Source organism: Rhipicephalus sanguineus, chromosome 2, assembly GCF_013339695.2.
Source record: "Rhipicephalus sanguineus isolate Rsan-2018 chromosome 2, BIME_Rsan_1.4, whole genome shotgun sequence".
Taxonomy (NCBI): Eukaryota; Metazoa; Arthropoda; class Arachnida; order Ixodida; family Ixodidae; genus Rhipicephalus; species Rhipicephalus sanguineus.
In genome coordinates this window covers 147,549,057-147,561,353 of record NC_051177.1, presented here as the reverse complement: position 1 = coordinate 147,561,353, position 12,297 = coordinate 147,549,057, and the positions used below count along the sequence as shown (strand labels likewise).

Sequence of the window (12,297 nt, the reverse complement as noted above, 5' to 3'; positions counted from 1 at the left end):
ACACACACACACACACACACACACACACACACACACACACACACACACACACACACACACACACACACGCACGCGCACACACACACACACACACACACACGCACGCACGCACGCACGCACACACACACGCACGCACACACACACAAACACACACACACACACACACACACACACACACACACACACACACACACACACACACACACACGCGCGCGCACACACAGAAGGCTTCTCCGCACGGAATGAATTAATGCGGCGAAGCCAACTTTGACAAATGGCACTCGAGGAGCTGAGCTCGGATAACATTTCGGGCAGATCCTAAAGCCAGGGTGTTTATCTCGCCGCGCTCCCCCGCTTTGTAGCAGGCCAAAGCCGAGGTAACTTTCCACTAAATAATTGTGGCGATTTGGGCCTGTTGTCTGTACACCAGGAACTATTTGTAGCGCAAGAAACACAGACACAAAAGAAGACAAGAGAGTATACATACGAGCGCTCGCATGCCGTTTCTTGTCTTCTTTTGTGTATGTGTTCTTCGCGCTGTAAATCGTTTCCGCTTACGTCTGTCGCTGTCGGTATAAACAGCGACTTCAGTGGTGGGCTCGCGTCCACCGGCAGCGCTGATTGCTCATTTGGACACCCCCATGCAGCGCGGCTAGTCGAAGAAGGAGAACCTCGACTTGCGGTAGGTTCTTTACCGCCTTCACGGAGCGCTTCGGCCTCACACGAACTCCGGAGGCCTCCCCGCTGAGTCGAAAGGGGAACCGGCGCGTTGTGTGCAACACCGCGGATGGAAGCCAGCGAGCCGCAAATAAGTTCGGTCCCTCGAACCCGCCATCTTTCCCCAGCCCTTTTTTCGCGTATCCATGCTTCTCGACGCGCGAATTATTTAATAAACGCCACGGGGGCACCTCGGGCCGCGAAATGCGGATGGTCTCGAGCGTCCGGCAAGGTGCTTGACCGCGCGGGCCGCCGCCAACGCTGCTGCTGCGCCCGCAAGAGAGCCCTCGAGGAAGGGCCAATTCCAGCTCCGTCACTTTCACTTTTTCCCGGAGCTCCTGTCGACCAGGCGGCGTGCCCTCCTGCCTCCCGCCCTGGCCTCGCCAAATGCCGGCCTGCCGGTTTGCTATGTGATGTGCTGCTTGTTTCATCGGCCGCTAGCCTGCAGGGCCGGGATTATTTTCGATTCCGCCGCCGCACGACGAGCCACCACAAGTTCTGGGAGCCCGTTCGCTCTTACGGCATCGTCACTTCCCCTTTCACGTATGCCCACTCCCTCCCCTCTTGTTCTTTTTTTTGGGAGGAAGAGATTCTATCCGTGCCTTCCGTTCTTATTTTATGCTTTATTTTTCGGCCCTCGAATACCGTGCCTCGCTTTGTTATTCGCTGCTTTCACTGACCGACGCTCCCTTCCGATATCCGACCCGGCCGACGGGTCACCGTACTACGTTCACTGCCAGCCTCGGGACTCCGTCACTTTCACCGAGGCGTCCGTGGCGGACAGTGTTGCTTCATCTCGTCTTCTACGTGTCGCCTGCGCATAATTCCCCGTGACTATCTTCCGCTCTCCATCTTTCCTGTCGCTTTCCGCGCGTTTTGTTGCGTCCCTGTCGGCGGACAGTGTCGTCGCCCCGCCAGTTCCTGGTCGCCGCCATCTTGCTGCGGTCCCCCTCCCCCCCACTCTTCACCCCCCAGGGATTTTTCCTTCACGGCCTTCACTTCTTAAGTAGATCATGTACGCCGCGTCAGACGCGCCGCGGGCTCGGCCGGCCCGCCAACTTCTCTGCCGCGGTTTACCACACAGTTCATGTCGAGAACGGCTTGCTGTGTGGTCGCCACGAGGACCTCCGCGCGTATGTGTGTACCCGAATCTTCAGGTGTCGGCGAGGTCGAAGTGCGCGCACGCGGCATGCAAATTCTCGCGCGTGCTCTCTCGGGCAAACTCGCGCGATTGACGTAATACTAAGTGTCGGCGTCCTCTTCGGTTTCTTCATCCACTGCCCCCGCGGCGTCCGCGTTGCCCCGCTGCTCGGTCGTCAACACTGGTTCGTGAAGAGGCCGGGTGCAACGAACAGCCGCTCTCTTCGTAATCCTTCTGTCGGAAAAGGTCATTGCTACCACGCTCTTCATGAAATCGGGATTCACTCGAGGAACGCGCGCCCCTGGCTGCGCGCAACTGGCCGAACGGCGGCCGATTACGTAACACGTGTGACCGCATGGCTATGGATGCTGGCGAGCGACGTCAGGGTTGTGTGCGCCTTCGTAGTCAAAGCTGAAGTGTGAACAGCTCAGTGAAAATGATGTTTCGGAAAAAAAGAAAAGCCGAAACCTTTCGCAAGATCTTCGTGTAGACATTATAAGTGTTCCAAAACAGCCAACTAAGAGGAATAGGTACAGCTTTAGTTTCTAGTTGTGTCCGTCAACATGTGCACACCAGCATTCAGAGGCAGTCTCTAGACTACCACCGTTCCTCTTCGGTGGCGGAGATCACAGGCATGCGCAGGGTTCCCCATTAGGGGGAGCAAAGTTTCATCGCAGTCCCCCCCCCCCCCCCTTAGTTGATTAGAGGGGGAGGGGGCGCTTCGTTAATGTAGTAAGTGCAATCCTTTGTTGCACCGCGATTAGTTCAGTAACTAGATTCAACATCGTCGCGCATGTGGTTGGCGCAGGCATACGCATTTATGTGTGTTTATTTAAAATAAAAAGTCTATTCATAATTGTGTGCGTTGTTTCTGATGTGGGCATTTTGTTTGCTCCTATAGGATCGGCCTCTGCGGCTTCGACAACCCGATGCGGGACCCTAGGACCGAGGAATTAAAGAAACAAATCGGCCACGTGAGTTTGTGATGTATTTCATCGTGTCGAACTTTGCACTGTACCCTTTGATCGAGTAGTGGCACACCAACTAGGCGTTGTTGATGTGAACTGAAGTAACGCACTGGGCGAGCTGGTACAGGCTCATAGCGACACAGAGTGAAGAAAACGGGACACAGGGAACAGGACACAAGACGGGCGCTGTCCTGTGTCTTCTCCTCTCTGTCTGTCGCGCCGCGAAGAAAATTGGGGCCATATTCGCAAAACTTTTCTTTCGCAAGAGCCTTTTCCCATTGGCCGGCCAGCTCTGCTAATCATATGTCCAGCGTCAGGATTTGCTGAAATATTCTCTTACGAACATTTTTAGCGTAAGACATTTTTTGTGAATACGGCCCCTGGACACCGGGAAGACGAGACAGGACCAGCACCCGTTCTGTGTCTTTTTCCCTGTGTCTAGTCTTCTTCGCACGTCTCACTATGGGCCTCGTTGATGCAACCAATTTGTTTAGCGCTCGAATGAAACTCTCGTAACTCTTATGCGAATTTCAGGCCTCGCAACGTGTATACTTACGTGATTTTTTTTTCTGCAATTTGCTCAGCCGCGAACATGTAACGCAACACGTGCCAGAGTATAGCAGAACGTCGTAACTGCGTTGCAACAGCGTTTGGGGAAATAATCGAGTGTTTCGTAACAGGTCCTCGAAACAGCACCAGTTTCGGAACATCGCCGAAATGCTGCAGGACATGAACGCGAAACAAAGTGACTTATATGTATCTTTCGATGAGGATTGCATGCAGCACTCACGAAATAAGAACGCTATGTCGTTAGTGTCTTATTCCATTCAGAAAAGCGGCCTATCCTGTCCCGGCTAGATGTCTGCGTACTGGCAGCGGCAAATGCGAAGTGGTCGGCGACTGCAGCCCCACCCCCCCCCCCCCCCCCACGGAAGAAAAAGAAGAAAAAAGAAAGAAATGTTAACGTCGCAGATGTTCATAGGAAAATGATGTCATGTACCCGCAGTTTCAGACATACTAAGCGAAAGAGGTTGGTGAATAGCAAACAATTACGAAACTAAAGCTTCTTTGAATTCAGTCTTCCTCATGAGCGACAGCCAACGAACTCAGCCTCATTAATTAACTGTTCACCACACTGTAGTCAAAGATCAACAGTGTAAGAAAATCAGCGGGAAAGGTCAGTGTCGGTTATCCGCGCGTGCGCGCTGTCTAATTATCGCTGGAATGAACTGCTAAGATGTGGGAGGTATGCGCGCGGAGTACGAGAGGAGCAGGCCTGCTGTATGTATATATGGCTTCGGCGCCACGAGAAGAGGCTCGGATTGCTTAATGAAGACCTACCGCCATGCCGTCGCCCATACATCTTCAACTTGGTTCTCAAAGGGGAGGGCGGGTGCCGGCCCACACCGCTGCCACTAATTAAACGCCAAGCTCATGCATCTTCGCTAAAAGGGGGGGGGGGGGCATCCTCTTTCGCCGAGTTAAGTCCACGAAGCAACACGGCGACGCTAAACGGTCACCATGCATCAGGCTGGGCGGAAGCAACTATGGGTGAAACCCTCCCGCCGCGCCTTCCCAACCAGTTGTCGATCCACCGCAGCAACCTCAGATTTCCACCGACAGAGAGCGCGCGGGGCGCCCAGTCGGGGCCAATTCATTACGGCTGCCCCCGGCGTGCTTGTTAGTTTGAGCGATGGGGCCTCTGCGGGGACCACCAATTGACGCGTCACGCGGCCCTCCCGTAGAGACCAAGTGACCAGCAACAGCAGTGTTGCAATGAAACCTCGCCGCGTTGCCGACAAACGCACTCTCTCTCTCTCTCCTTCACCGTTGGCCCCAATCACGATAGGTGTGCAACGAAGCGGGTGATCTCTGGCTCATCGACACCGCGTGTGGCACGCATACACGGAGTCAATGCGACGCCGACGGTCCCGCGCCGGTGGCTGGGTTCTTCCCGCGGATTGCTGTCCCGCCGGTGCGAGTCATTGAATCATGGGCCGCACTGCGAATCACTAAAGCAGGCGCCCCGATCATTCGTGCTTGCAATTACGTTTCTGATACACGCGTTACAGTGTCTACGGTGCCGCGAATAGATGTCGGGCGAGCTACTAAAACGGTGGTTGGGCGATGATCCGCACGCGATCCGGCGATTGAGACTGCTACCTCGTTGGGTAACGTCATTACTGTTCAACTGAAAGCGAGATGGCCGAATTAGAGACTGGGAGTGCAGAATAGCACTCATATAGAGGATATAGTATATACTGAGGAGGTCAAAAGTCAGAAATCGGTTGCGAATAGCAACTAGATGCATGTACCCCAAACGTAACAGCGCTGCTATAAATTCTGTTCATTCTCGCCTTACTTCTCGATAACTTAGTCAATTCGTCACGACCAGGATACGATCGAAAGCGTGCGAAGTAGAGGGCGATTCTCAGAAACCAATCTCCCGATTCATCATCGAAGAGCGCCACGCAGCCTGACCGAGATCGAGTACAGACACAACATAAGCATTGTAAATGTGTCGTAGCTGGGCTTTCTATACTAAAAGTTCTCGCCTCGTCTTGCTTTAGTTCTTTTTTTTTTCCTGTCAGGCGTTTCACATCGTCGTACCACGATCCTGTGCTGTAGTTGTCCTTTGCATATTAGCGATTACGTACTGACCATGTCTAGAGAATAGAAAAAGGCGAACACTGCACGCATTGCTCGTTCTATATTTTCAATTGGCAGGATAGTAATTGTAGCATGGTCTTTAATTATTTAGTATTGGAGTCTGTGTCAACTTTAGTTGAAGCCTCTAAGGGGTCGTGGTTTGTAGTCATTTACTAAAATTAATTGAGAAAGAAAGGGTAACTAAGATTCTCATAGCATGTAATATAACTCGTAATCATAGTCATTCCAGTGATATGCGAGGGACGTCACTTGAAAAGACCTGCGTTGCGAGCGGTCGCACGCTGCCTATTCCTAAGTGACTATGCAAAATTCATGTCCTCGTGCGCGTGGTTACCTCTCCGCCCCGACTCCTTCGTTCTAAAATTAGAGCTTTAAGCTACAGAAAGCTTCCGGTCCTTGACCTAACGGCTTCTTAATACTACGTGTCTTGCTTGTCTTGCTTGTCTGTCTTATCGCTCCTAGCATCAGCTGTTAACTGACCTCCTATGGCGCCCAAACTGACCTGTTGTCAGCAGTTCTCCGAGACATTTAGAACCCGGAGCGACGGACGCCTTCAATACCAAAGCGTATCGGTTTCATTTCACTTCACTTAATCTCTATGCCGCCATACTGTGACAACCCACGAAGGGCGGCTGCCCTTTGAAGGCGAAAAGACACTGGCCGTTTGGGTGCATTCGTAACGACACGACTTCTCCGGCGGTGCGGCCGTAACGAACCTCTGCTTCTTAGCCACGCTGTATCTCTGAATATGTCTAGTCACAGGGGTTGGAGGGGCAAAGCCAAACCATAACGTTAACACGCCGTCATACTTTATACAGAACGTTGCCCTTACATGTGGCATCACAAGGCTTAGCCTCAGCCCCCTTCGTGTAGGCTCGTGCTTTCTAAACCAGTTGAAACTGCAGTTTGTTTTGCACTGCCGACGGCCAAATGCTCGCACAGACGCGAGGGTAACACTCGTTTTCGTCGACGACTTGGGCGCAATACGCATTCTCGCCCGCAGTCCTCGGTGCCATATATTTCCCTCCATTCAGCCGAGCCGCGTTTTTCCGGCAGCCGTTATCTCCCTTCGTTTCCAGAAGGGGCGCGGGCACGCGAAAGAAATAGAGAAAGCGAAACTAGCCGCGCTGTCTCGAGCGTCTCGTATTCAGAACACGACTCATACATGGGCTCGGAGATTATGCCCGAAGAGGGAATTCAGCCAGAGTGCCAGGAGTCACGCTGGCGCTTGCAGGAACTACTCTGTACATACAACAGCGTTGTGTGTTGTTCCTTTTTTTTTTCCTGTGTCAAGCTTCCGGTCGTACGCGAGTAAATTTAGTGCCATCCTGTGCAGAAACCGTGCACAAGCGTTCGCAGTATGCGACGCGCATGTTGATGCTGACAAACGTCCTTCGGAAGAGCTTCGCTTTGCAACTGTTTCGCGGACAGCTCCGTGGACGAGGCGGCAGGACTGGACACGAAGTAATGTGTTATACGAATATATACGTTTTTCTTCACGACCGGAATGCCCTGAAGAGGTCTGTATTACCGGAAAGTATATATGGTGGTTAATAGTGGTGTGTCGATAGACAAAGTAAACACTGTGTTTGCTGCCACAATGATTCGCCTATCTTTATTGTGCGTTCTGAAATTTAGGCAATGTTGGAACGCACAACGTTCTAATTTGTCGTATGTCACTGTTCCTGGTTGTCATTGGTTCTTTCTTATCTATCTTTGTGCCTTGACACAGACTTAACCGTGAGGCACAACGGACGCCAGCCGGCGGTTTTGATAAATGAAGCCAAAGTACATGTGATACATTCGATTGGTAAATTATCGTCTTCGTTATTCTTTTTCTCAATTATTATTCCACATATAGCTGCGAGGTTTAAATGACGTAGGGTGAAACGTCTTGCTGAAACTCGTGGTGCGGTCAGCATGGAGAAGTTGCGTCGATCACACCGCTGCACGCAACAACGAAAGTGCGCAGCAGCGCTAGAGGTTGAAAGTGTATAATCAAGAGGGCAGAGAAGTTTACTTTCTCCAATGGGATGCGTCTGATACAGGAGCTTCAAGTCTGCTAAGCGAGGTATAACTATTTGGAGCAGTGCCGGAAGCTGCGCGGAAGGACGCACGCGGACGACATTTGCGTCGCGTCACCGACAGCTTCGCGACGCGGCCTCTGATGACCGACTCACGCACCAATCCGAAAACGAGGAAGATCCCGCTGGTCTCACGACACGAGCTCCCCGCAGGGCCTCCTAAAAGTCACGCTATCGTTGTCGCTTGCTCTGAATGCTGCAGTGCATACGGCACGCTTTACCCGGAAGGCAGTGACGTGTGGTTACGGCTAGTCTATCGCCGTTTTGTGCCACGTAATCGCTGTTTATTCTTTGCTTCTTTCATTACTTACTGGCTTTCATTGTTTTTTTAGGCGTTCGCTCAAACACTCTTGACATTTCTGTAAGCAGGCGTTACCTTTTGGTCGTGGCTTCCTGTGGTTCATATATATATATATATATATATATATATATATATATATATATATATATATATATATATATATATATATATATATATATATATATATATATATATATATATATATATATTTGGCTGGTTAGTTCCGGCACTTATACTATGTTTTATAGTCATTTTCAAGTATGGCTTTCAATACATGAATGCCTCAGTGTCGCCGTAAACGATGTCTCCCCTTGAGATAGCCAGCTCAACCTACGTTTCCGCTTTTTCTTTCTTTTCCTTTCTTCTTCCTTTTATTTTGTTATTGCTGTTCGTATAAAAGAAGTGAGAAAAAACAAATACGATGTCCTTCTTTAGTGCGCATGCTGCAGCCATAAGCTTGCACTTTCCACGCTTTCCTTTCAAGATATGAGGCGAATGTGTTCCGTGCACTACAAACTTGAAGTGGGCACCAAATTTTTGTTTCTTGTCTCTATTAGTCTCTGCCCTTTCAGTCTTTTCTTGGCACGCTTTTATGCAAAACAAACTGGCCCTCTTTGAATGTCGTGTAGACTCTGTGTACTACTTGTGCAGTGTGTTCAAATGTTTTTGGGCGGTGTACATCGTAACATGTCAAATTAGTTCGAACGTCGATTAAAGCACACGTTTATTTTCTTCGGTAGATGTTCAATCGCGCATTCAGCGGCCTATCAAAGATTGGATACAGTATCTGAGGAACAGCTATGTCGTTCCGATAGCTCCTGTTTCAAGTGTGCTCCATAAACACCCCGACTGCTAACCTCTCATGCAACGGGGCAGCCTGGGAATGAATGCACGTTTTCTTAAGGACTCCGTCTCTTGGCAGCCCTTGCGATCTGATTATAGCACTCGCAGCCCCTATGCGGTGAGACAAAATTGGAAATGAGTTCTATTAAGGAATTCGTTCGATAAGTGAGAAGGTCAACAACTCTTGTCAGATTACCGCGCTGATACGTTTGTCTTTCTCGCGATCGAACGTTGTTACGCGAAAGCAGCCTCACTCAATGCATCACTCGACATTCCAGATGGCAGAATACTTTCAACGTTCGTGTGCCACTGACACGGCGAAACGATATCGCGTTCGTGTGTGTAAATACTCAGCACCACTGTTCGACAAGCTGCGGTATACATTTCACAAAGAAGACGATACGGCCATACGTTCTAACCTCCGACGTGTACACCACAGATGGGAGTAAGGAGTTGTACTGAGCACGCAATGAATACCGTCGCGCACAGCCTCTGGTAAAACAGCAATTGGAAAAAAAAATAAAACATCTCAATCCCTGCTTGTCCCACCGCACTACGCCCAAGTCTTAAATCGATGCAGACGGAGCCACAGGATCAGAGAAGGTATGCATGCACAGTATTCGGGGCGTCCCCGTGGCGGCAACGAGGGGGTTATCGAATGTCAATCGGCGGCACTGCGCGTGCGCCGCATCGTTTGCCCGGGGCTTATCGCGTCGTGAACCCCTTTTCTCGAAGACGATGCACGTACCTTAGCCCGACCGCGTTTGCTCCTAGACGCCGCCAGCTGGAGCTCAACGTGGGCCCTCGAAAGCAGCTCGCCATAGACAGGTCTTTTTCTCCCGAATGCACTCGATCGGCGAAAGTGAAGAGCTTTTACTTTTCCTGCGTAAAAACCTCGAGATAACGAGCTCGCTTTTTTTTTTTTTTTGTCCGCTTGTACGTATAAAAGGCAACGAGGCGACTGCCGGACAGACGGGGCGACGTCTCTGATAGCGTGTTTGTCTCGCTTTAATGGGGGTAGGTAAATAAATGCGCTCAGTGATGCCTGTGAGAGTTTGAATCGAAAAAAGAAAGGGGGAATGTGGCCTGCGGCTAAAGAAACGCTCGAGCAAGCGGTCTAGAGAGCGGGCACGTAGCATGGCTGCGCGTCTTGCGGAGGTGCGCGCGGTCGCATCTGCTGCCTGCTGTAACATACACGACGGAGTGCCAATATGCAGCGCCATCCGGAATTAGATGGGAAGCCCCCTTATCCGGGCACCGAATTTTTCGGGCGGTCAGGGAACCCTTTGCCTTTGAGCGGGACAGTCGTGTATGCGCCCGATACTCGGAAAAAGGACCAATCATACGCTGTGGCATTAGCCGAGTAATGCGAAATGATGCGTTTGCGAGGCCTTATCGTTGAAAGAAGAAAGCAAAACTGCAGAAGTACGGAAGAAAATGAAGCAGTGACGCAGTGAAAGAGGCATACGTGACAGTGACCCCTCTTGCCTACTTTCCATATGCACTTGGGAACGTGGTCGCGAGAGAACCAGCAACAATTTTATTTATTTATTTATTTATTTATTTATTTATTTATTTATTTATTTATTTATTTATTTATTTATTTTATTGTAGCTATTGAACCTCTTTCTGCGTATCTTATGGAACGTTCGTGGAAGTTGTGGAGGCTGCCTTCTTGGAGTGCAGCACGCGTGATTGCTTCGCCGTAAGGCTAGTATGTAAAGGCGAGAGATGCACGTGGGCGGAACCAGTGGCGCCCTTCTTCCTGGCCAGTGTGTGCACTGTCGTCGAAATACGTGAACTGGGTGCCTCAATTCGTAGTCGTCGTCGTCCTTGTTGTTTGAGAGAATCCCCCCAGATTTACAGCGCTGGTGCCTGCTCTGCTCTTGGGCCAGTCAACCGCGGCACAAACATTAAATATAAACAAAAAAATACGTGAGCCAGAAAACCCCGCGGGAAGAGCTCGATCACGTGTTCTTCGAGATCTGAAGGACGTCGTTGATAAAGACCGAAAAAACCAGTGCCTTGAGAGCAAAGCGTCATCGTCATCGTCATAGTCCGCGTTGCAATCATCATCATTGGTGATTTGTGAGCCCTACAGTGTTTTACAGCTTCCATCGGAGTCACGGAGCTCTCGACTTTGACGCTTCAAACTCTGTTCCTGAACGTATTACGTTACAAAAACAAGAATTATCGTGTTCCGCCGAACAAATCGAGCAACGATATCTGCGCCACCTCTTCGCGCAAACGACGCTCGAGCTCATGGATCGTTCTATGCAGAGTGGCATGGCTTTCTTCTTCAGTTATCTCTTCGATAATAAATCCTTTCGCACCACTAAAGAGCTTTCTGTACAATGCGTTTTCATTAATCGGAAGCGGCCTCATTGAACGCATCTGATCCGAGAAGCCTCTTATAACCGCCAATCTAAATTTGCGCGCTTTTTCCGGTAGCTCCACCGCTTTCTAAATGACTCTTCAAAGGTTCAAGCGACTCACTATCTTCGTAGATGTGTTAGGGAGTTACATCGTTATCAAAACGAAAATGTCCTATAGCTATGTGTTTATGCCGTATTCAAGTCGCATTGCGCACAGTTTTGCAACGACCACCTCTATCGCACACAGGAATTCAGAAAGGATTACATCGAGTGCAACGACTTCCGTGGGTATCGCGTTGTAGCAGCACTCAAGAACGAGAACGAAAGTGACCTGCGTGGCTCCAAAAAGCCGACGGTTAGAGTGTCTACTCTCGGTCGCCTTTTAGATTAGCTCGTTTCCATAGATTTCCAGATATGCCATCGCTCCAGTTTGATTCACGAGGTCTCTGGGCCCAGACGGAAGCATGGAGTTGACTTTTGACTTAAGCGTTATACGTTCCACATCCCTACAGGCTTCAGCAATGCGCGCTGGCGCGCGCCGCCGCCATTTTATTGCCCACGCGTGACGCTGTAAGTCGCAATTTAACGAGTCACCTTTTTATGATCTGCCGGCTCCGTGGGGTCCGATCGTAAAGTGCGCCCCAAAATCCTCTTAAGGTACACGCGCCGACGCGTCTCGCATGGCTCACAGGCCTGGTAACTCGGAGATCCTATTACCTCTGGGTGACCTAGACGAAGCCATACAAGGGGCCGCGTACTTTTTTAACGTCCGGGCCCTACACCCCTCGGACATTCCTATTTCACCGGGTTAGGAGTGCATCCCGGTTACCTGGTCTTCCGGCCACCAGGGCGCGCGCGCGCACCAATAAACGGAGGGTTATGCCTCTGAGGAAAGTACGGACACGTCGTTTGCTGGGCACTGCTCAGTTTTACATTGGAGTTAAGCGTGTATGCTCGCATTACAGGTGTAAATGCGATGGATGTGCCCACAGCGAACTCATTCGGCATCGGTTTGACCTTTTAGGAACGTCTGGTGGGTAGTGCGCCAAACTCCGGAATAAGCATAACTGAAGCCACGCGGGGGCCCTAGCCATAAGTTGTGTCCATTACTTTTTAAGTAACTAGGCTTTAACGGTGAATTCAAGGCAAGGGCAATAATTGTGTGTCCCTGAGAGAGGCCTCCATCTTGCAGTGGACA

The 12,297-nt window shown here is 50.5% G+C and overlaps 1 protein-coding gene across 3 annotated transcripts in view; it reads left to right on the top strand.

The window, feature by feature from the left end:
- The window catches only part of LOC119383787 (uncharacterized), a 347,820-nt gene that overhangs the window by 300,112 nt on the left and 35,411 nt on the right, over positions 1–12,297 (top strand). For all 3 annotated transcript variants that reach the window (XM_037652090.2, XM_049412675.1, XM_037652089.2), the window contains exon 4: positions 2,760–2,832. In XM_037652090.2, coding sequence (XP_037508018.1) covers positions 2,760–2,832 — 73 coding nt within the window. The remainder of the gene's footprint in view (positions 1–2,759; positions 2,833–12,297) is intronic.